This window comes from Cyprinodon tularosa, unplaced genomic scaffold (genome assembly GCF_016077235.1).
Source record: "Cyprinodon tularosa strain WSP-4 unplaced genomic scaffold, ASM1607723v1 ctg551, whole genome shotgun sequence".
Classification (NCBI taxonomy): Eukaryota; Metazoa; Chordata; class Actinopteri; order Cyprinodontiformes; family Cyprinodontidae; genus Cyprinodon; species Cyprinodon tularosa.
Window position 1 is genome coordinate 549,880 of NW_024039287.1, and position 22,492 is coordinate 572,371.

Genomic DNA, 22,492 nt, shown 5'->3' on the forward strand with positions numbered 1-22,492 from the left:
CAAATAAACTGAATTGAATTGATGTTTGATCTGCTCTATTTGTTGAAATTTACCACCTGCAGACCTAAGCAAGTTAAATAACCAATTAATTTTCTCCCTCATAAAATACTCCCTTTAATCCTTCTGCACAGTTTTTGTCCTCCTTGGGATTCAGATCTGTGGGCGCTCTGACCGCTGCAAAACCACTGTTAAACAGCTTGTCTGTTTTTCTCATCAAAGCTCAGCTTCTGAGATCTTGATTTGAGGTTTTGGGCCGATCATTTAGATCAGAGCTTATGTGAGTGTGTCCAAGAAGGCCAAACATGAAAACCCTCTGAACATTTGACACCTCCTTAGATGAATATTACATCATTCAGAGATTTCTTTCTTAGGGATCAGAAATGCCCCCCCCCCCCGGCACAGGTTGTAGTGCATATATTGTGGTGTTGTTGATTCTCTAGTGTCAGTTTGCAAGGAGATCTCCAGGATTTACACTATTTGAGGATCAATAGCTTCCATTGCAGAGGTGGTAATGTTACTGGTGACACAGGTGAGAGTAGGGCATCGACAGCAGACTGTAAACTCCCCACTTTGTGTTGACAGCCATGGATTGTCCTGACCCAATCAGAAGAACAAACACCGCATCTATTTACCAAGACTGCCTGTGCTCAGTCCAAGCCCTGGATGGGTGATTCAAGTGAGGCCAGCTGGCTGAAACATCACTGTGAACCTGGACTAACCCTCTTGCTAACCTTGGCACCAGGGTCACAAGTGCAGCCCTAATTACATTGCACTATTTGTGGATAAGGCCGATCAATCAGCACCCGGGTGCACGGCTTTGCTAATTTGTTCAGCAAATTTACTCTGACCCCCATCAACACTGAACAACCCCCCGTTTCTCCTGGTGAAGTCCAGGTTCTGGAAGTAGCACATGCATAATGAATATAATTGCGTTATAGCCATTGTAATAACGCTGTTTTTGTAAATGTCAAGTCAGTAAAGTGATTTTATTTAGAAGTGTGGCTGAACCTAGCTTCAGCTGCTTTACACAGACGTTTAAAAATAACACATCCTAAAACAATAATGGGTTTGTTCAGACAAATCGGTTTGTGCACATTTCAAGTCATCCCTCATAATTTTCTACAATACTGCTAACATTTATAACCCCTGGATTGTTTTCATATTTCGTTATACTATTACCACTGATATATTTTATTGGAATTTAATGTAATGAACACAAAGTAGTGCCTTCCACATTTACCTAACTGATTAAGTCCACATGCGTGGAGTTTAGTCTGTGTATTATCCAGCTGTTCCCCGGATGCCTTAGAGGATTGTGAAAGCATATAAGAAAACTAGAATGAAGTTGTGAACCTAAAAGCCAAGTTATGATGTAAAAACTTCAGATCAAACTTTGGACATCTCACAAAGCATTGTTCAATCCCTTATCTAAAATAGCAAACAAGTCTGACACATTTGCAAAGTGTTTAATTATATTGAAAGGCTGAGAAGGTGGTGCATGAATCAAAGAACAGCCCAAGATGACATTATTATTTTATATGTATGATTTGATGGATGGATGCCCTACCCAGTCACTAAGTATGACCCACAGAAGTAGTGGACTGAAAAAACAGCCAAAGTTTAAGAAAACCTTCTAAAAGTAAATCATATCCCTTACAAGTAAAATATAAAAGAATCCTTGGGGACGTTAAAACTTTTTGAACTTTAAATACAGGCATGTTTACACTTCACACAAAAACCACACGGAAGGATCCTCCAGGAAGCATTTGATTCCTAGGCCTTGCTCTAAGACAACAGTGCTAACAACTGCAGCCTAGAGAACACATATTTTAGTATATGAAGGATAAATTTCAGCTGGTTCTCAGGCTTTGAACCTGAGACACATCTTTAATTAGAGCTGCACAACCTGTTAAATGACAATTGTATTTGCAGACTCAGTATCTGCAGAACTGCAATCATAAATAAAATGCTGTGATGCAACATTGTAAGGCTTCCCAATAAGATCCACTAGTGTTCTCCAGGCCATTTCTTTTTTGGCTGTAATGACATGGACTCTCCTGCCCTTGATGCTCACACATGATTTGTTTGGAGTGGAGTGGTGGGTAATTGATTGAATAAAGAAAACAATAAGAAAAAGATACATGAGGGATTATAACATATCATGTCATTGATATTGGTTCAAATCACATCATCCTGAGTAAGTGAAATGAAAATTCTAAATAACTGGGGTTGCTATCTACAACTTCTTCACCTGATACTTTTTGACTGAAATTAAACTTTGCATTGAGTGCAGCTTCTCCAATAGACATAGCCTTTGCCTGAAACAAAAATCACTGTAAATTATGGCATCATTCCTTAATGTGCATCCAGTGTAAAACCTCAGAGAGCTGCACTTCAAAGCTTGACTGGTTCTCTTGACAGCCATAACTTTATAGGGCAGCAGGACAGACTCAGGTATTGAGCTTACAGTTTTTGAGGTATGGGGGCAGGGGGGGTTACTCTGCCCTGTTTTCCTTCCACCTTCAGATATCAAAGCAAACTCTGGCAGTGGGGGTCTCTGGAATCCCAGGCCCCCTTTCCACAGAGGAGACAAAAAACTGTGCAGCGAGCCTGCATCGCATTAAACAAAGCCTAAATGTTTCAAGCTGTTACACACTCCCTGGTGAAATCTCTGTGAAAAGGCCCCTAATGCGATTTCAGAAACACCTTGTCATCGGCCCCAGGGCAGCAGAATGGAGAGGTGTGGGTAAATGAATGAGCAGGTTCTTGCTGTTACAGGAGGTCGACTCTATAACTGCATGTATACCTATGGTTTTAAAGCCTAATATTTACCTCAAAACTAAACCCAGCTTTTTATTGGAAGTTAGCTAAATTCATATAAAACTTATTTTGTGTGATGTCACAATGAGAGCATTTTACTGAATAACATATTTTAGCTTTTAGCAGTTAAGGAAACAGTTCTGTTTGATTTTTAAGTTACTTTTGTATAATTTCTGTCAAGTCGGGGAGGAGGTTTGACAGGAATCAAATGCAGACACAAAAAGCTGAAGCGGTTTCTTGAATATTTAATTAACCAAAATGTTCAACGGAAGCAAAATCCAAAACATAAATCCACCAAAACTGAGAACCAGGAATATTTACAAAAAAGGGGCAAAGTAATGACGACAAACCAGCAAAGAGTGACTGAACAGGAGGAGAATTAATGGGAGAGAGAAACAAGGCCAGGCTACTGTAATTAGCAGATTGGGAGCAGGTGTGAATAGAGGAGGCAAGAAAGGAGCTAGGGAAAAGGAGACTGACACAAGAGGGCAAACAAGAAATATCTAAGAACTCAAATACAATAAAAAATAACTAGAACATAAAAATGAAAATAAGACCAATGAAAACTCAGAGATAAAACTTGAACAGAACCAAAACCATGACAATTTCTTCCTACAAATGTTGGTTTGCTGAAAAAGATATACACAAGTGACTTTGAATTAGGTGTTTTGCTATTAGAAAGTCAGGTTTTAAGCCTTTTAAAGCACTGGATTGGTTCTAAAGAGTTTTCCAATGTTTTTTTTGTAATTAGTTTTTTTTTTGTGACATACCCTTTTTGGTCTTTAAATCTCTTGACTAAAAACTATAGAGGCTTTTAAGACTCAGTATCAAAAAAATAGCGTCAAATAAAAACTTAATTTAGACTGGATATGTAAAACTCATATGTTCTAATTTTCAACTCATTATGACATAAATATAGATGGAACTCTGATAGAATATTAAAACTTCAATGAATTTAGATGAGCTTAAGATTAACATGTTTTTTTTTCATGGTATGCTAATAGTGTTGCTTTTTAAACAATTACTGCCATGTATGGAAAGTGAGGTACTTACAGGAACACATTAAGTACAGAGAGAGTATTAAACTGTCCAGAGGAACATAGGCAATATTTAAGAAGAGAGGCTTCAATTTTATTAATATTTGCAAATCTAAACTTTGCAAGTATGGGTACAATTGTTACTTTTACAATTACTCTTACAACTGCTAACTTTATATAACTAAACTCTAGTGCAGCATTTCTGAGCTTTTCTATCCTTTATTTTTCCTTTTCCTTTATATATATATATATATATATATATATATATATATATATATATATATATATATATATATATATATATATATATATATATATATATATATATATATATATATATATATAGCTCAAATTCACAACACATGTCATCTCAAGGCATTTTACAATTCAATACATTAAAACTAGAAGCACAGCCTTCCTATTCGCAGGTGTCCATGCGAAGCATATAGTGTAACCCATTTGGCTATCACTAAGTCTTAAAAAAAAGGTAGTTGTTGTATTCTATAAGAGTTATTCATGCTCGGCACTTTTGCCCTGCTTTCATCCCCATTCATGCTGCATTACATTATTTTAACCATTCATGTGTACACTGCTAGAGGCAAGGTACATTGTACTGTTAAAAAAACCACGCTGCTGTTCATTGGCCCTCTAACCACCAATAGCAGGTTGGCCAGGTGAGGTATCTTGTCCAAAGAAAATGCAGACAGATCAGGGACTGAAACCCACAACCTGAAAGGTTTAGGAAAAACCCCATCCTCATGGGTCACCATCGGCCCAGACTGAATAAATAATACTGAAGATGAGCGGAAAAACAAAGTAAATTTGAAAACAAATATTGGAAAACCCACAGAACTTTGGATCAGAGCTTTTAGACAGACAATCAATTTGGCCTCTAGTATGTAAAATATGAAGAAACAAGGGAGCGTAAAACCTGTTACACAGAACAGTTCTGTGATTCAACGCCAAATGTGGTTTCTTGCAATCATTCAGAGTTGTTGCATGAGTCACAATTTCACAATTTACTGGAACTTAGATCTGAAATAAACCAGACATACATCAGAAGTATTTTGCAGCATTTTTTTTTTTTTTTGCATTTAAAAAAAAAGACAAATTAAATGGAAAATCATCTCATCTTGAGAACTATGTCCAGTGATTTAATGTGGTAAAGCTACTGATTAAAATTAAAAGAAAAATCTCTAATAAAACACTTCTCATAATGTAGGCTTTATGAACATTTGCTAATTTATTTTCATAACATCTTATCTACAATTCTTAGAGTTGGGCTCTGTCACATTATGTGAATGGATGGTATAATGAAGCCTTTTGTTCCCCCTAATTCTTTGTTACATCTACTGTACAGCATGTTAATCTCAGTGCTCTCAACCACTAGTTAGAACTGACGAAGCCTCTTGGATGAGAGACTAAACGTCTTCTAGAAAACTTCCCGTCCAGTTTTTTTCGGGTTGGACTTTTCAAGCTCTAGTGAAAGCAGTACAGATTCATGCAGCTTTAAGTTCACTGTGGTGATGCGGATAATAGACGATTATTTTATGAAACACTAACAAGCTAGGCTTTACTCTACCTTGAAAAAGCCATAAATGTGCCTGTACCTGCAGGTCTGTGTGACAAAGTGACTCAGGATGACCCAAATGTATCTTGAACTTTCTTACATTTACACATGACTGTGCATTGCTATAAACCACTGCATCTTAGGTCTGATTATTTAGGAATCAATTTTTTGTTGGAAGATGACCAACACTCTGCAGGCTTTTGTAATATGTCAAAGATTTTTCTGCCCAGGAATGATGTAAATTAATCTATTGATGTAAATTTAAATCCCTTTATTGCCCCACAATGGGAAAATTCACCCTCTGCATTTTAACCCATCCCCTTGGGGTGCAGGGAACTGCCATTGTGTGGCGCCCGGGGAGCAAAGGGTTAAAGGGTCCTACCAATTTGCAACCAAGACTGCAGTCTGTTGGGGCGACAGTGGCGTTGGATGTAGGAGTTTGCCCTGAAATCGAAGGGTTGACGGTTCAAGCCCCAACTCTGACTTTCAGTGTCGTTGTGTCCTTGGGCAAGACACTTCACCTGCATTGCCTACTGATGGTGGTCAGAGGGCCCAGTGGCGCCAGTGAGCCCCAAGGCAGCTGTGGCTACAATGTAGCTTGCCACTGTGAGTGTGTGCGTGAATGGGTGAATGAATGTAGTGTAAAGCGCTTTGGTCAAGTCTCCTGACTTGTATAAAGGCGCTATATAACTACTTACCATTTACTATCGAACTGGATACTTGCAACCTTTTCAGAGCACATTGGCACTGCTCTAACCACTAGGCCAACACTCCCCCAACATAAGCTTCAACCTTCTTTACATAACCTCCCACCACCTTCCCTGCCTATATTTAAGAACAGGCAGCTTTTCAAGGTTTTTACGTATGTCTATGGCACTTTGAATTACTTGTATGAACAGTTCACCTTAATTTTCAGTGTCATATTATTTTCATTTTTTTTTTTTTCAATAATTCAGATCATTATCATCTACAACTATATGGCAGAACTTCCTGTAGCACATTCAATTGCTTGTTTAAATTAGGTGGAAACAAACCTGTTTGCACATCTCAAACATTGCACATGCAATCTTTGTATATCACCAGCAAACAGCCTATTTATTGCACTTGTTCCTTATTTGAAATCTTTGAAACACATAGTATTTCAAACTTGGACTTTAGGTATCAACTGAACCCTACATGAAAAACTCTAAATTAGACTTTCTTTTAGCAGTTACTTGTTTTTTTCCATGAGATGTTATACTCTCACACCGTAGCTCTGAATTTATACTGATGTTTTCTAACAGAACTGCTGTATCTAAACTGAGAATGGGGGTGGACTGTCTTAGGAGAAACTTTGAAAGTAACTGTATTTTATTAGGAGACATTAGATGAAAGGGGCTAAATATCAAGGCATTCCACTCTACAGTTTTTTGTTTGTTTGTTTATACCTTGGGTCTGTTTTTTTGTTTTGTTTTTTACAATTAATAAGCAATTTTGTGGTGGTCTATTACATAAAAAATGCAATAGTGAGAGATATTAGCAAGTTCAAATATGGATGTTGGTGAAGGTTCTCAATCATCCAGGTCATAGTATTTCCAAAAAAATGTAAAAACAATCCACTGGACTTGGTTTCCAGGTATGAAGACATTTCACTTCCCATCCAGGAAGCTTTTTCAATTCAAAATGTCAGGAATACATGAAGGATCAAATATGATCCTTGCTGGGGAATAATCAAATATGGATCCTTCACCAGCCACTGCAAATGCAACAGCATAGAATGAAAGACCAAGACCTGTTGCCTGATAAAGATGATGAGAAAGTGATATTGAACTTTGTATATAAGTTTGTGAGAGATTAAAAAATTAGAAGCAGATATATGCTCAGTTTTTCCATTCTTTAATTTATTTGGGGTGAGCTTCTTTTAGGTGGAAGTCAAAGGTGACTGGTCCTGGCAGACTCTTGGACGGTAAAGTTTCTCTAACAAATCACACATTCATGTCAGATCAAAGCATTTTATAAATCATCCCAGCTCCATTTTTTTTAGCTGCTTCTTACTTGTTCTTGCCCCTTTTTCTTGTTCCATATCAAACCTGGTTCCTGTCTCTCGTCAATTCTCTGCCTAACTAGTAATCTGTCTGTCCCGTCTTCGGGAAACTGATGGTAGTGCATGCAACCAGGATGTTATTCTGTACAATCACTTATACTGCACCCTCAAAGCATGTGGAGCCCATTTCAGAGGTGTCAGACACGACAGAGGTACATAACCCGCTCTGCTGAGTTACAGCCAGAGCTCATCTTTGATCTTCGAGGCAGGCCGTCTCTTTCTTTTTTCTGTCTCACTTAATTTTCCTCTGAATGCTCTTTGTATCAACACTACTCCTCTTATGTGGAGATTTGGAGACAGAAAAATCTATTCAAACTCCAAAGAACATCGGTTGAGCTTAACATGATTCCCTTACCAGAGCCCACAGGGGTTTAAGGAAGCTCTACTGTCAAAAAATAAACAGTTCACTGACTTTGATTAGGTGGTCATAAAGTTATAGCTTAGGTATTCATAAAATCTCTGTTTTTTATGACTGTGTGATCAGAGAGGGAGGAATAATCATCATGGTCATTAATTAAACATATATTTTGGGTTCTTTATGACTTATTCAAACGGAATAACGGATATTTCAAATCTCTTTATGTTTTTCTAAACTAGCAGAATGTAACTTTTTATTGCAAGATACACACATTTTCAGTTTGAAGTCCAGGCTATGCATAAAGCGTAGTTCTCAGTCTTCTTTTATCCATCACAAAGCCTATTATAGTATGTATTTGTATATCAGTGTCTTTTTGGAACACAGAACTGCATTGGTGTTTTAACCATCTGACCCAAAAAGTCAGATAATCAAAAGTATGAGGGGGAAAGGTAAAGGAACCGCCAATATTCAAAAATATGATGAACCAAAAAACTGCAGACATCAGTGTCCTTGTGAAATTGTGGAGCAGGTATTTCATAAGTATAGAGTAAGAGGATGCTGACAAAAAAAAAGTTTGTGCACTAAGATTATAATCCTTGAGCTTGATAATGAAGTACTGCTTCCCTATGGACTATGGACAATCTAATCTGGAGAGGATATGTGGCCAAATGAGACAAATACTGTTGGCCACAGTAACAAATTGATTGTTTATATTGGTCAAGATGAAACTTTCAACTCAAAACTTGAGCATGGTGTTGTTGGTAACATGCTTTGGAGTAGCTTTACTCCCAGTGCTACTGGTGAGTTGCACAAGCAGAAGACAGGAGCTCTGCCTTCTGTAAATTCAGAAATTCACCCAAATCAACAGTTGGATTGTTAAACTTGGATACAATTAGGACAATGACATCAAGCACACTGAAACTGGTTCTGAAACAGATCATATGCACTAACAATAAGCTTATGAAACAGTCTTGGTCTAAAGCCCTGTTGGAAAATTGTAGATGAAAGCTTGGTCTCTGGCAGTGAATTAAAAAAATAAATTACATGTACTAGTTGTGACATAGCTCGTAGATATCCAGCCAGTATTATGTGAGACTTACTTGTTTAACCATTTTTTACATTTTAACCTTTTTATTATTTTTTTTACTGACCCTAATAAAGTTGTTTATGTTTTGTTTTTATACTGCTCTTTAAAGAATTTTTAATATGTTTTCTAATTATATGGTAGCATTTCCTATAAAACTCCCGTACTTGGGCTTAATGTTTCTGGAATCTTCCACCAGCTTCTCACAATAGATTGCTAAAACTTTGGCCCATTCCTTCGTGGCTCAAACCAAGTCAGGTTTCTATACACACAGCCTTTATCATTTCCCACAACACCTGTTGAAGATCCAGAAATTCTTAGGGTCACTCCAAAAAACTGACCTTTTTGTCTTTAAACTTTGTGGCTAATTTGACTATTCGGACGACGCATTTGTGTTCAAACTTTACCTTCATGGCTGATGTCTGATGTTGCCCAGATAAACCTGACAAATTCAAGCAACTGCAGGTCCAGAGATCTCTTGCTATCTTGTCTGATTTCTCATGATGAAACAAAAGAGACTTATTTTTTGGGTGGATTTGTTTCACCTGAGTAAAATAAATTTGGAATGCTTTGTGTTCTTTCTATCTCCACTGCCCTAAAAGACCACAAACATTTTTATTTAAATAAGCATCATAATGTCAGACTAAGTTTGAACTGCATTACACCTCCAGAACAGTGGGTGGTGGTGATAAAAAACCATCCATCCACCCATCCCTCAATTTTCTATTCGTGCCTTTTCCATACAGAGATACACAAGACAAATAACCAGCTCATTTTAGGAATTCTGTTAGAAAATTCTTGACGATAGAAGGTGGCCAGAGTACCCGAAAGAACTCACGCATGAATGGTTGAACTATAAACTCGATAATAGGGGAACAGCAAACCTTGACCTTTGAGTGCAGCAGAAACATATATGTCAGAAAATATTGCTGCACTTTTTTACTCAAGTGATATCTTGATAAACTGAACAGATATTTGAGTTTCACACAGCTATAGCCTTGTTTCTATTTTAAGACTTTCTCCCCCAACAATCACAGTATGACTTTTAGATGATCCTCTGATTGTTGATGAATGATCCTTGAAAAAATTTGGCTGACTCTTATTGTTGTTGCCCTGAGAAGAAATCTATTTATTAGGGATCCTACTTGAACTAAAATAAGGAACGTTTAGTCTGCTTTAATGTCAGACACTTAGAGAAAAATTTTGTTTGTAGCAATATCTAAAGTCTTATATATGCCTGAAGTATACATACCTCAGTCACCCCCTATGACATTGGAGATGCTGCACAGGATCACTCTGCTTTGCACAAAGTCAGGACCTTCTCCCCTGACTTTGGAGGCCTCCTGGAGCTGAGCCATGGAGCTGCAGATCAGAGGTCACAATCAGTGAAAGTGTGTCTGTGTGAGTGAGATTCTGAGTTCACATTCTTTCTTTCATGCTGCAAGTGTGCATATGCTTGAGCATTGCTTTCCTCCTGGCACATGTGAAGCATTACAGTCTCTACCATGAGGCAGTATCCTGCAGATCGGCGCAGTCTGGATCACGGCTTTGGCGCTGCATGAAAAACGCTGTGACAGTAAGTGGACCCTGAAACACAAAGCAGACCAAGCATTCTTCACGGGTTCAAACTGTGTTGCACAACAAGCAGGAGGTGATAGGTTCCACCTCATTTGCAGTGGCCAAACAGTCTCTTGTGGATGTGTAAAATACACAAGATTGACACAGAAATTTGATCTTTTTCACATATTTTCCTTGGAGTGTAAATTAGCCAAATTGCTTCCTAGTATGGGGCAGTTGCGCTCAACACAGTTCTGACGTTTAACAGATTAATTTGTAACTAATGATCTTTCCTTGAGATAAGTCAACTAAAGCATTGATCTTTATTTAAAAAAATAGATTTCAGCAGTAAGTTATCAAATCTTTGTCAAATTAGGTGCTTTATGACAGGATCTGTTGTCTTAAAATATCTTATGATAACAATGTTTACCAATCATGATAAAGAAGCATCAAAATTCTTTGAATAAAAATCAACATCTACTGTAGTAGCAGTAGCTCACACTGTAATCTGCAGGAAATAATTATCATCTTTAATGGAGAACATATTCACGACTAAGGAAAGAAAATTCTCTATTAATATATAATCCTCTATTTGTTTTTTTCAAATAATGAAAACCAGAAGCATTGCAGAAGCTACTGTTTTATCACTTTATTAAACTTCCTAATGCATTAGGGAGTCTGTTGTGGACAGAGATGGCAAAAGTACTCACTTTCCGTACTTGAGTAAAAGTACAGATACTTGTGTTAAAAAATACTCTGGTAAAAGTGGAAGTACTGATTAAACTTCTTTACTCAAGTAAAAGTAACAAAGTACAGGCTTGTAAATTTACTTAAAGTATAAAAGTAAAAGTAGAAACCAGTTTTTTCATGCCGTTGCCTACATTTTAAATGGATGTCTGCCAATAGGATTAGATCTCCGTTGTGTTCTTTTTCAACTATCTTGTCATCCATGCTACTATGCTAACGCCACCGCCACCAAGCTGCAATGATTTGCTGCGAATGAATACCGCTGAATCTGTCGATTCATCTTGTAGTGGTGCGTCAAATGCAACGTAGATTCCCATCCAATTATATTGAATTTGGTACTGATGACGTGAAAAATAATAACGGTAACTCCATTGAAATGATTCAAAACTAAAGTAACGAGACAATTTTTTCAAATGTAAGGAGTAGAAAGTACAGATATTTGTGTAAAAATGTAAGGAGTAGAAGTAAAAAGTCGCCATAAAAATAAGTAGTAAAGTAAAGTAAAAATATTAGAAAAATCTACTCGAGTACAGAAACAAAGGATTTGTACTTCGTTACTTCCCATCTCTGGTTGTGGAATACTCAGATCAGAGTATTTCACCCTCTTTTTCAAATCTATCTAAATTGTCAAGTCCTCTCTTCGTTTCATCCAATAGGTTTGCTCTATTATTCAGTACCAGGGTCTAAGATAAATACAGATGAAAATTGATTTAAAGTTAACATTTTCCATGTTGATTTGGTTATATTGCTTGTTTTTTCCCTAAAAACCCATCAAACACGCCTTTTTCAGGTTTACGATAGAGGCTGGAACTTTTTCTTTATTTGAAATCTCCTGATGGCGGATGTCCTGGTGGAAGGCCAAGGACACGCTGTCTCTGCTTAGATTGCTGTCTACATGATCCGGTCCTGGATAAAGCAGAAGAAAATTGATTGATGAAATCTCCAGATATAGTGGAGAATTTGTGATGCCATAAATCACAGTAGGGTTTTCATGCACTTTCATAAACCCTCTCAGTCAAGAGGGATGAGGTGTTGTTCTACCTATCATTGTTTTATATCAAAACAACCAGAAATGAAAGCTCAATCTTAGCCTTTTCTGACCAAAGCATGCATTTAAATCTAAAGAATTTAAATTAAATAGACTCCTCCTGTTTATGTTTTTAATATTAGGAAATAAGAATGCACATGATGAGGATAATCATTGTTGCTGTTGGGACTGGTTGGCGGTCTCTAACAGTTTGAAATTTTTTTTTAAATATAAATCCTTTTATTGTCCCACAATGGGAAAATTCGTCCTCTGCATTTTGACCCATCCCTTTGGGGAGCAGTGGGCTGCCATTGTGTGGCACCCAGGGAGCAATCAGGGGTTAAGGGTCTTGCTCAGGGACCCAGAGTGGGCGCTGTGGGGATTGAACAGGGCACTTGCAACCTTCTCAGAGCACAAGCACACTGCTCTAACCACTAAGCCAACAATCACCAAATAAATATGAGAGTTAAATTGTGCATTCTTAGGATATATTTGAGGCTTTTTAAACAACTTTACCAGGGATGTCACTGGTCGCATTAGGGGTTTTTCTAGACAAGCAGTAGATACACAAAATCCAAACAAGTGCAGTCAGCTCATGTGAACAAAAACTTACATTTTATTTCAGTATAATATGAGACAAAAGTCATAATTCTGACTTTAATCTCAGAATTCTGACTGAATTCTGACAGCTAACAAACATGTTAGTATCAAGCTAGCCATGTCTGTTTTAGAGACAAGCTCTCTTGTTTTAATCACCTTCTACTCTTCCATTAATTAAATAGCATCACTGGGGACCCATCTGGCACATAAAAAAGTCACCTAATTCCTTCATTTTCCACCAGTGTGTTACTGGCCCTCCCAAACAACTCACATCTTTGTCAGTGAAGCTGAGTGCTCCCACATCTCTTCCTTCATGGTGCCCATCTATATTAAGATCCACAATTCTCAGATTAAAGACAGAATTCTGAGAAAAAAAAGTCAGAATTCTGAGATTAAAGTCAGAATACTAAAAAAAACAGAATTCTGAGAAAAAATTAGAATTTTGAGATTAAAGTCAGAAATCTAAAAAAGTCAGAAACTGAAATTAAAGACAGAATTCTGAGAAAAAAGTCAGAATTGTGAGATTAAAGTCAGAAATCTGAAAAAGTCAGAAACTGAAATTAAAGACAGAATTCTGAGAAAAAAGTCAGAATTGTGAGATTAAAGTCAGAAATCTGAAAAAGTCAGAATTCTGAGAAAAAACAGAATTGTGAGATTAAAGTCAGAATTCTGAAATTAAAGTCAGAATTCTGAAAAAAAAAACAGAATATTAAGATTAAAGTCAGAATTCTGAAAAGTCAGAATTTTGAGATTTAAGTCAGAATTCTGAAAAAAGTCAGAATTCTGAGAAAAAAGTCAGAATTGTGAGATTAAAGTCAGAAATCTGAAAAAGTCAGAATTCTGAGAAAAAACAGAATTGTGAGATTAAAGTCAGAATTCTGAAATTAAAGTCAGAATTCTGAAAAAAAACAGAATATTAAGATTAAAGTCAGAATTCGGAAAAGTCAGAATTTTGAGATTTAAGTCAGAATTCTGAAAAAAGTCAGAATTCTGAGAAAAAAGTCAGAATTCTGAGATTAAAGTCAGAAATCTGAAAAAGTCAGAGTTCTGAGAAAAAACAGAATTTTAAGATTAAAGTCAGAATTTTGAGATTAAAGTCAGAATTCTGAAAAAAGTCAGAATTCTGAGAAAAAAGTCAAAATTCTGAAAAAAAGTCAGATTAAAAAAAAAGATTAAAGTCAGAATTCTGAGATTAAAGTCAAAATTCTCATTTTTTTTTCTCATATTATACTGATATAAAATTTTAAAATCAGTTAACTAATTTTCAGTGGCCCTAATCCCCTAGAGAGAGAGGGTCTGAGTGAAAAGGCCTCCATCCTGTTTTACTTTAACGAACTGGCGGCTTTTCTCCAGATCCCGCAAATCTGCAAGTGCAACACCAGATAAAAGATAGAGACAATATTTATTTATTTACTTTGACAAAAATAAAGCTTTGTGGAAACTTTTTAAAGAAACCATGTAAAAATTAGTACCATGATTGTTTAAGGTAATGTATTAATTTTCGTATATTTTCCAAGGAACTAGATCTTTAAATGCGGATGTATTTATGTATTCGTTTTATTTATTTATTTTATTTTGGAGAATCGCGAAATTTGAAGAAAAACCAAAGAAATGAAGTAAGAAAGAAGTGAAGGAAAAGCAGGAGGACCAGGCTGTGACAGAAAGCACCGCAGCTTTCTGCTCATCGGACAGACAGAGGCGCACCCAGGACTCACCCTCCGCCCACCAAACCCCTCCCCTCCTCTCTCCAAACTATTTAGCATCTGAAGTTGGACGAAGTTTCCCCAACTTTTTCTTTTTTCAAACTTAAAAAAAAAGCTTTTGCTAAAGGAGACGTAGGCCCGCAGCCAGACTGAGCTCAGTTTGTTGGAAGCCCAGCATCCCTGAAGACCTTCTCCTCATTTTAAAGGATTTACTTTTATTCTGTGACCACGGCTTCGAAGGCGGACACCGTGTTTTCCTCTCTGTCTCTTCATTTCTTCAAGAAAGAGATGGAAGAGGGCTCCAGCTCCCCGGTCTCCCCAGTGGATAGTCTGGTGACGAGCGAGGAGGAGCCGGAGCGGCAGCAGAAGCGCTTCTCCAGGAAGAGGAGGCACAGCAAGAAGTCCGGGGAGGATAGCAGCGGCAGCGGGAGCAGCCCCGGACCCGCTCCGGTGAAGCGGGGCAAGAAGCCCAGCCCGAGCAGCAGCCAGTCCTACGAGGAGCTGCAGAACCAGCGGGTCCTGGCCAACGTCCGGGAGCGCCAGAGGACTCAGTCTCTGAACGAGGCCTTCGCTTCTCTGCGCAAAATCATCCCGACGCTGCCGTCGGACAAACTGAGCAAGATCCAAACGTTAAAGTTGGCCTCTAGGTACATAGACTTCCTGTGCCAGGTGCTGCAGAGCGACGAAATGGACAGCAAGATGTCCAGCTGCAGCTACGTTGCGCACGAAAGACTCAGTTACGCGTTCTCGGTGTGGAGGATGGAGGGCGCCTGGTCCATGTCAGCATCCCACTAGCAGAGACCAACACTCACAATGCCAAAGCGGTCGGTATAGACTACTGAAACCTAATTACTCTGATCAATGTGTCAAATAAAACCGGGATTTTATACTTTCTATCCAATTTTAAAAATATTCTCTTTAAGAAAGACTTAATTGGAACTGAATACTGACAGATAAAATGTGCTGTTCATCAGGAAATATAATGATTGAAAGATGAGGAATTGTAACTAAACATTTTAGAAATCTGGCCTAAGGTATATGTAAACCAAGCAGCTATTTAGGGCATCAAAAACATCCAGGACTGCTTAATATCTCATGGCACTACTATATCAATGTCAAAATTTCATACTTGTGAAAAATCCCTCAGATAAAAAACAAAAAAAGATAAAATGTTTGGTTCACATGATAGTTCTCTACTGAGGTTTGAATTTCAATTCACTTTAAGAGCTTTAAAGGCAAAAAATAGTCAAAAGAAACAGTATAAATTCCAAAAGATTTAAAATATATATTTATATAGCTGTACTTATTTTGGTATTTTATTTTTTGATCATTGGCTAAATATTTGCAAACGTTTAAAAGCATTAAAATGCTATAAAATATAAATAAAAGGGGCGAGGCCGAGAATAGTGATAAAAGTGAACCTTAGAGGAAGTAAATAACACTTTAAGGCATCTAAAGCAAGCGCAATTTTATAATTCCTTTAATTAATAAAGGATATATATTTTTGAACAAAATTAAAATCACAAAAATCACAATGAGGAATAAAAATACTGGATGAAAGAAATAATAAAAACAGATATCACTAAAGTTAAACATTAACAAATTGATTTTAGTTTCTTGGTTTATGATTTTAGATATACTTAGAATATTGCGTTTGAAATAGTCTGAAGGTGGGATTCATGAGCAATTTAATATAAAACCGCAGTATTGTCTTTCTATCTATATGTTGTTGTACGTTATATATATATATATATATATATATATATATATATATATATATATATATATATATATATATATATATATATATATATATATAGTGCAGTTTCTATTTTTTTATATCTCTTCTGAGAAAAACATTTTTATAAACTCTCCATAAAAAATATAGTTTAGAGTATGTACTGGATTTACAGCCTCGAATTTGCAAGTCTGACAAATAAAGGTAACTATATGACATGAATTAGGATTACTGTTTCATTAGAACTCATTTTAAATGTGAAACACACAACTGTTGCATCTTAATAAATGGAGATCAGAGGTCCTGCAGTGCTTAGTTTGAATTTGATCACACTGGCAGTGGTGGGCCCCAAAAATTTGATTGAGCTCAAGGCCCAATGCCACCTTTGACCGGCACTGGCATCTCCTGAATGTCCTCATCTGAACAAAAAACAAAACAGCAGCTTCCAAGCTTTGGCAGAACAGAACCGGTACCAACCTAAGCAGTTATGTCCATCTAATTAGATGTTCAGGTCAGAATCCATCCTATTTCAACCAGAATGACGTGTTAAACCTCAGATATATGACTCTCATCTTTGTTGGCAATGAAGGGGGTTAGAAATGCAGAGGGGGACACCTAAATAAGCGCAGCAGCTGTGGTGCCATGATGCCATCACGGCTAATTGACATCAACATGGAGGCTTTTCCTGCGCGCAGACCGCAGGAATGGGCAGCTCGGCTGGACAGGAAATGTTCAGGCCGATGCAAGATAATAAAAACAGGCACGCATTAACGAGCAGGTTTTTTTAAATGTGGATATAGTTGTTTTTTTATGTAGATGTGCAGCCTGGTTGGTGTGTCTTTGGAGTGTAACTAAAAATGTTATTTATTTGTCCAATTTCAACCGCTTTTAGCTGGTAACGTTTTCAAGAACTGCTTTAAATGGATATATATTAGCAGACGTATAGGTTTACATTTATAGTTTTACGTTTACCACCCAAACATTTGAAAATGTAACATTTTTAGCTCTTATTAAGCCTTGTATAATCATATGTAATAACCTTTCAGCTATTTGCACATCGATAGACTATAGGCTAAAACAAAACATATTTTAACCAAAAATTTAAACTTATTTTCTATTAAGACAATAGGTAGTAGTCTGTATGTATAACATTTGTGTTTAAGATCAAAAAGCGTCATGTTAGCGTCATGTGAGCTGTGTATTTAGGTTTAATTTATGATCCGAACACCAATTTATGTTTTTCCTGGTAAGAGAAAACCCAGTTGTTATATGGTCAGATTAAATTTAAAGTTTGGTGTGATTCTTGGCTACTTACCATAATGAAGTAAATTCTAAATGTAAAATGAAACTATTTAAAATTATTCATTATAGTGATCTTTTTAATTTAATGCCTGTATTATAATTATTTTTTAAAAGCATTGTTATTGTGGTCATTTCCAATTATGGCTTGGCAGAAATTTTTTCTATTCTTTCAGGATTGTGCCTCAGGTGCCTCCTACTAAATATGCAGCTGGACCAGTCAAATAAAAAATACGCTCCATGTGGTTTTACTCAGCTTAGAGGGTTTATAATTGATTCATTAACGACTTCCCTGTTACTCCCAGTGAAAAGTCTAATTTGTATGGTGTGCATTGCTGTGAATGTGTATGCAAAAACTTATTTATAATGTCTTTGCTTTTTTATGTTTCAGACTGTTTGCTTCCAAATGATGTAAAGAGATTATTGAAGAACTGATTAACCTCAGAGGCCAAGGATGGAGAAGAGGCATGATGTCAACAATAAGCGCAAACAACGTGTGTGTATATGTATGTGGGCGGACTCGGATTCATCACGCCGCAGAGGATTGAACTGTGCAAAGTGTACAGCAGCCCAACACACATCAGTCAGCTGTGCGCATCTGCAGCCTGTACTCTCAACCAAAGCCATCCATTAAAAACAAAAAAAAAACATGGAGATTTATTTTTCTTTTCAAAGACTTTAAGCCAGATTCTGAATTTATATATAAATATATGAAATCATATTGTACATAATTGTGTAACTATATCCTGTAAAGGGACCAATGCAATTCGGAGTCTTTTCGCTGCATGGGGTTTATTCCAACAACTTTCCTCTAAGTTCCGTCCAGTTTCCACTGTTGTTTTTGCTTATTTATTAAACGGGTACTTTTTTAAAAACAAAGCAAAAAAGGCTCTTCTTTGTTCCTATATGTTTTTTTTTTTTTGTTTTTTTTTAAAGTCATAAAAATTACATCTAATGAGTTTAAATAAGAAAGTAGAACCGGTTCTCTTTAAAGGGAGTTTTCCCTTCTATGTCTGGTGTGAGAAGTTGCCCTTTCCACTCCCCTCTGCGCTTGTTATAGAGGAAAACTGTAAAAAGAAAAAAAAAAGAAAACAGAGCCTATAAAGATTCAGCTTCATTAAGAGCACAGGAAATAAAGCTCAGCCACATTAAGTGTTTGTGTTCTTTTAAAACCAAATAATCAGCGTTTAAACCGGGATTCCATTGACCACAGATAAGGGCAATAACTCCGCCTAAGGCTTAAGAGAAGAAAAAATAAATAAAAGACCCTTAAACTACGACTGAATAAATTCTTTTGAATTTTAAACATTCTGTTTACATCCAGCTTTCCCAGACGTGGTTCTAGATGCAATCTGAGCGTAAAACAGGAGCCCATTGTGGGCTGATGTGTTCAGGGACTGTTGGAGCTAACTGGTGCTCTGTAAGAAAGAAGATAAATAAAACTTGAATCTCTCACATTCTTATCCCTTAATATAACTTTATTTTGGCGTAAGAAAAATTGTTAATGTTGCTTTAAAATAACATATTGTCCAGTTGGGAAGAAAATGTTTTTCAGCTCTCAGGGTGGAAACACCTGTTTTTTTTCATGAGAAAAGGTTTGAACAAAACCTAAATAATTTAAATAACCCAGAAGCTATAAATAAAATCAATTTATGTCATTTTCTAAAACTAGAAAAAGGCAAGGTGCTTTGAGAATTTGGCTAAATGTGAGTCTCAGTTCTTTGACAGCGATACTCCAAACTACAACTGAAAAATACGTAGATGTATTCTACTTTTGGATGTTTTGAATGCATCTGTCTAGCTGCCTCTCTACAGCAAACTGAGCCGCAAAATGGTTGTTTTCTACAATCTTGGAAGACGCTAATGCTTTCTTTGCTGATGAATAGTGTCTGACATGCAAAGAATATTTATATCAGCTGTTAGTTGAAAAGGTAACATTTAAAGTCAACATTTCTTTGGTAATGTCAAAGTCTGTCTTTCCAACTTTCAGATGTTCACTTTGATTTATCTATACAGCATTGCCAAATCACAGCAGATAGCACCTTAAGGGAGTTCACAAACAGCTCCAATTTTTCCACTTATCTAACACTGTAGAAGCTCAGCTATCTTTTCAATACAGCTCATTCAGAGCCAATCCTAATTTATATAATCTTAATCCTAATTATGATACATTATAAAGAAAGTAAGGTGAAGAATATATCAAAAAAAGAACAGAATATTTACTCTGCAGCAGGAACATTATATAAATACACATTTCTTATTTACAAATACATTTTTATAGTGTTGATATATAAAGAAATGAAATACGTCTTTTGAAAAGTATTATGAAGTGAATTTACATTCCTGTACATTGTAGAAAGTAGACAGATATTGTGCCAATTAGCTGTACTTTGTAAATGTCTGCTGGGAGCTGTTTTGGCTGCACAACCTTACAGCTGCAAGGCTGCTCCAAAACACCAACATCTCTTTGCTTTTGAACAGATTTCTTTTTTGGGGATGTTGGTCAGTGGCCAGCTCTTTTGATTTTACTATGTATAAGAAAAGACACATCTGAACCTGACAGGTCTAGAATTCAACATCTGTGCTTTATAAATATAAAATGTTCTCAATATGTCTGAAATTAAGGGTTTAACAGATTTATTCTGAGGTGCTTTATTTTTATTTTTTTACAATCATGATGGTCAAAAGGCTACTTGTTAAACAATATAATTTGTTGATGTGTACTCTAAACACAGTGATTTGTGCAATGCTATATTTGAGTTGGAAGCTTTTCCCAAAAATTCCAATATCATGTCTTTCAGGAATGATGAGGCATTTCCTGCATGGAGACGGGTCTAGTTTGTAGAAATGACTAAACTTACTCCTCCTGATTCAATGGAAATTTATTAAAAAAAATGTGATTTCCTCAAAAATAGGAGGGAATCATTACCGCTGGCCTTTATTTCTGCATTTCCTACCGGAGTTTATTTTATAAGAAGAAAATTGTCAATGAAATCATTCTGGACTTATTAAAGATGAACAGATGCAAGAGTCTGCAGTCACTTTCGGCTTGGTGGTCTCTGAAGCTGCCAGGCAGCCTTCCTACCAAGGCCGGCTTTATCCGTAGGAGCCCGTTTGATACCTGCTCATTATCCCGGGCCCTCACAGCTGAGCGGCTCAGAATCACCCTGGGGCCAGCGCTCCAGTGGTGCAGGAGATCCAGATGTTTCCCGTAAAATCCGACGGAAAAAGCTACAAAACTTTAATTTGCAGTAAAAAGGGGAATAAAGTAAAGGTTTACGCTCTGTGTGTCATTGATGGCCCTCTGTGTTTGCTTGGTTCACTTACAAAAAAAAAATAAAAATAATTAAAACTTTAAATTTCTGCCACTTTGAAGCCTGATGTGAGGCTGAGGAAACAATGTGTGTCAGTTGTGTTGGCTATGATCCCTTCAACAGAAAGGCCTGACACATGCAGGCTTCACTCTGAATGAAAGCGTACAGTAGATTCCTGCTTTGTTTTCCTTTTTTTATTGATTCAAAAATGGGAGCATTTGCACTCTGATAGACAGTAGATTCTTATCTAGAATTGTAATAATACTTTTCAGATTTTACTTACTTTTCCACAACTCAGCAGCCTAATTTCCTGTGATTTTCTGGGTGCTCTTCTGGAGCCTACAGACTCTTTCTCACAATATTCATCTGGCGCATTTAACTATCTTTCTCTGGTCAATTTTCCAAAACCTTTATAAGAAATTTTATCCATCCAACCAATTTCTGTATACCTTATAAAATGTAGTGAACTCTTTTCAGGTCTATAGTATGCCACTTCTCTGAAATGTCCATGTTTCTTCCTACTGTATAAACTAAGAAGATGCTTAATTTATTACAGAATTTTTGCACAACTTAGAGGACACATTCCTTAGACTGTTAGGGGTTACTTTCTGGATCCTAGATAATTTCTCCCCATAGCTTAAACTTTCTAGAACACACAAGAATTTTCTCCACAAAAAAAAATGTTCTGGAATTGACAGCCTTCTTTCTAGATATTGCTAGAATTTCTACATTATATCATACTGAGAAAACACAGAGAAAACTTAATGGGTGGAGGTTCCTAAATAAAACAAGTGGATTTATTAAGCTAATGTGACTGAATTAGTTTCACAAATTCACCTCAACTGCAGAAAAACTTGCTGAACTCACACTTTTATGCTTTCTTTTTGTTTTTTTTTTGCTTTTTCATTTTCAATTTTCACAACCTTTAGTAAATTTTGGGGAATCTCACTTTTTAATTGTGAAATTAATAAAATCCTTATCCTGTCTTGCAAAAAGAACACTTCAAACGATTAAAACCTAAAAAAAAAGTTAACATTGATGTCAACTGTTTTTAAACTGCAGGGAAATATTGACCCTGATGAAACCAAGATTTAATTCTTGTTTTAGACTTTACAGATGTAGATGCTGGAATTACTCAGGAAGAGCAAAACAACAGCGTTACTTAACCTGATAAATATGATTTCTTGTACTGATATGATGTAAATGTCTTTTAGGGAAAACACCCGTTATAGTGTCACAGTATTCAAAAACTGCTTTCTAATTCCACATGATTTTTCAAGTCCTCCAGTGATTAACTGTACCTAAGAGAAGAGGTTAGGTTTCTGTAATTATTCTCCCAGTTCATTTAAACACATTTTAGGTTCACAGGTCTTGGTCTAATAGAAACCACAAGACTTCAGGATAAAATGTTTTTGGGTTGAATGTGCAATTATAAAACTTAATAAAGCATATGAAGTGGTGAGGGGTTTGTTTTGCAGAAATGAGATCTACTCTAAGCACATATCACGATCTAAAGAGCTCCATTACTTCTGCAACATATTCATGTGTTCAACAG

General features: G+C 36.5%; 1 protein-coding gene and 1 long non-coding RNA gene across 2 annotated transcripts in view; one reads left to right on the plus strand and one right to left on the minus strand.

Moving 5' to 3' along the window:
• LOC119796551 overlaps positions 1-22,492 on the minus strand; it is a 61,546-nt gene that overhangs the window by 33,572 nt on the left and 5,482 nt on the right. The window contains exons 2-3 of the long non-coding RNA XR_005282486.1: positions 10,457-10,539; positions 10,205-10,314 (exon numbers count right to left, since the gene is read on the minus strand). This is a non-coding gene — a long non-coding RNA (uncharacterized LOC119796551). The remainder of the gene's footprint in view (positions 1-10,204; positions 10,315-10,456; positions 10,540-22,492) is intronic.
• twist2 (twist-related protein 2) lies at positions 14,666-18,900 on the plus strand. The gene is made up of 2 exons (XM_038305151.1): positions 14,666-15,410; positions 18,015-18,900. The coding sequence occupies exon 1, from the start codon at positions 14,875-14,877 to the stop codon at positions 15,379-15,381; it is 507 nt and encodes a 168-aa protein (XP_038161079.1). The 5' UTR covers positions 14,666-14,874; the 3' UTR covers positions 15,382-15,410; positions 18,015-18,900.

What these genes read in the sequence shown, in the direction of transcription:
- twist2 (XM_038305151.1), top strand. Translation starts at nt 14,875, where the DNA reads ATGGAAGAGGGCTCCAGCTCCCCGGTCTCCCCAGTGGATAGTCTGGTG.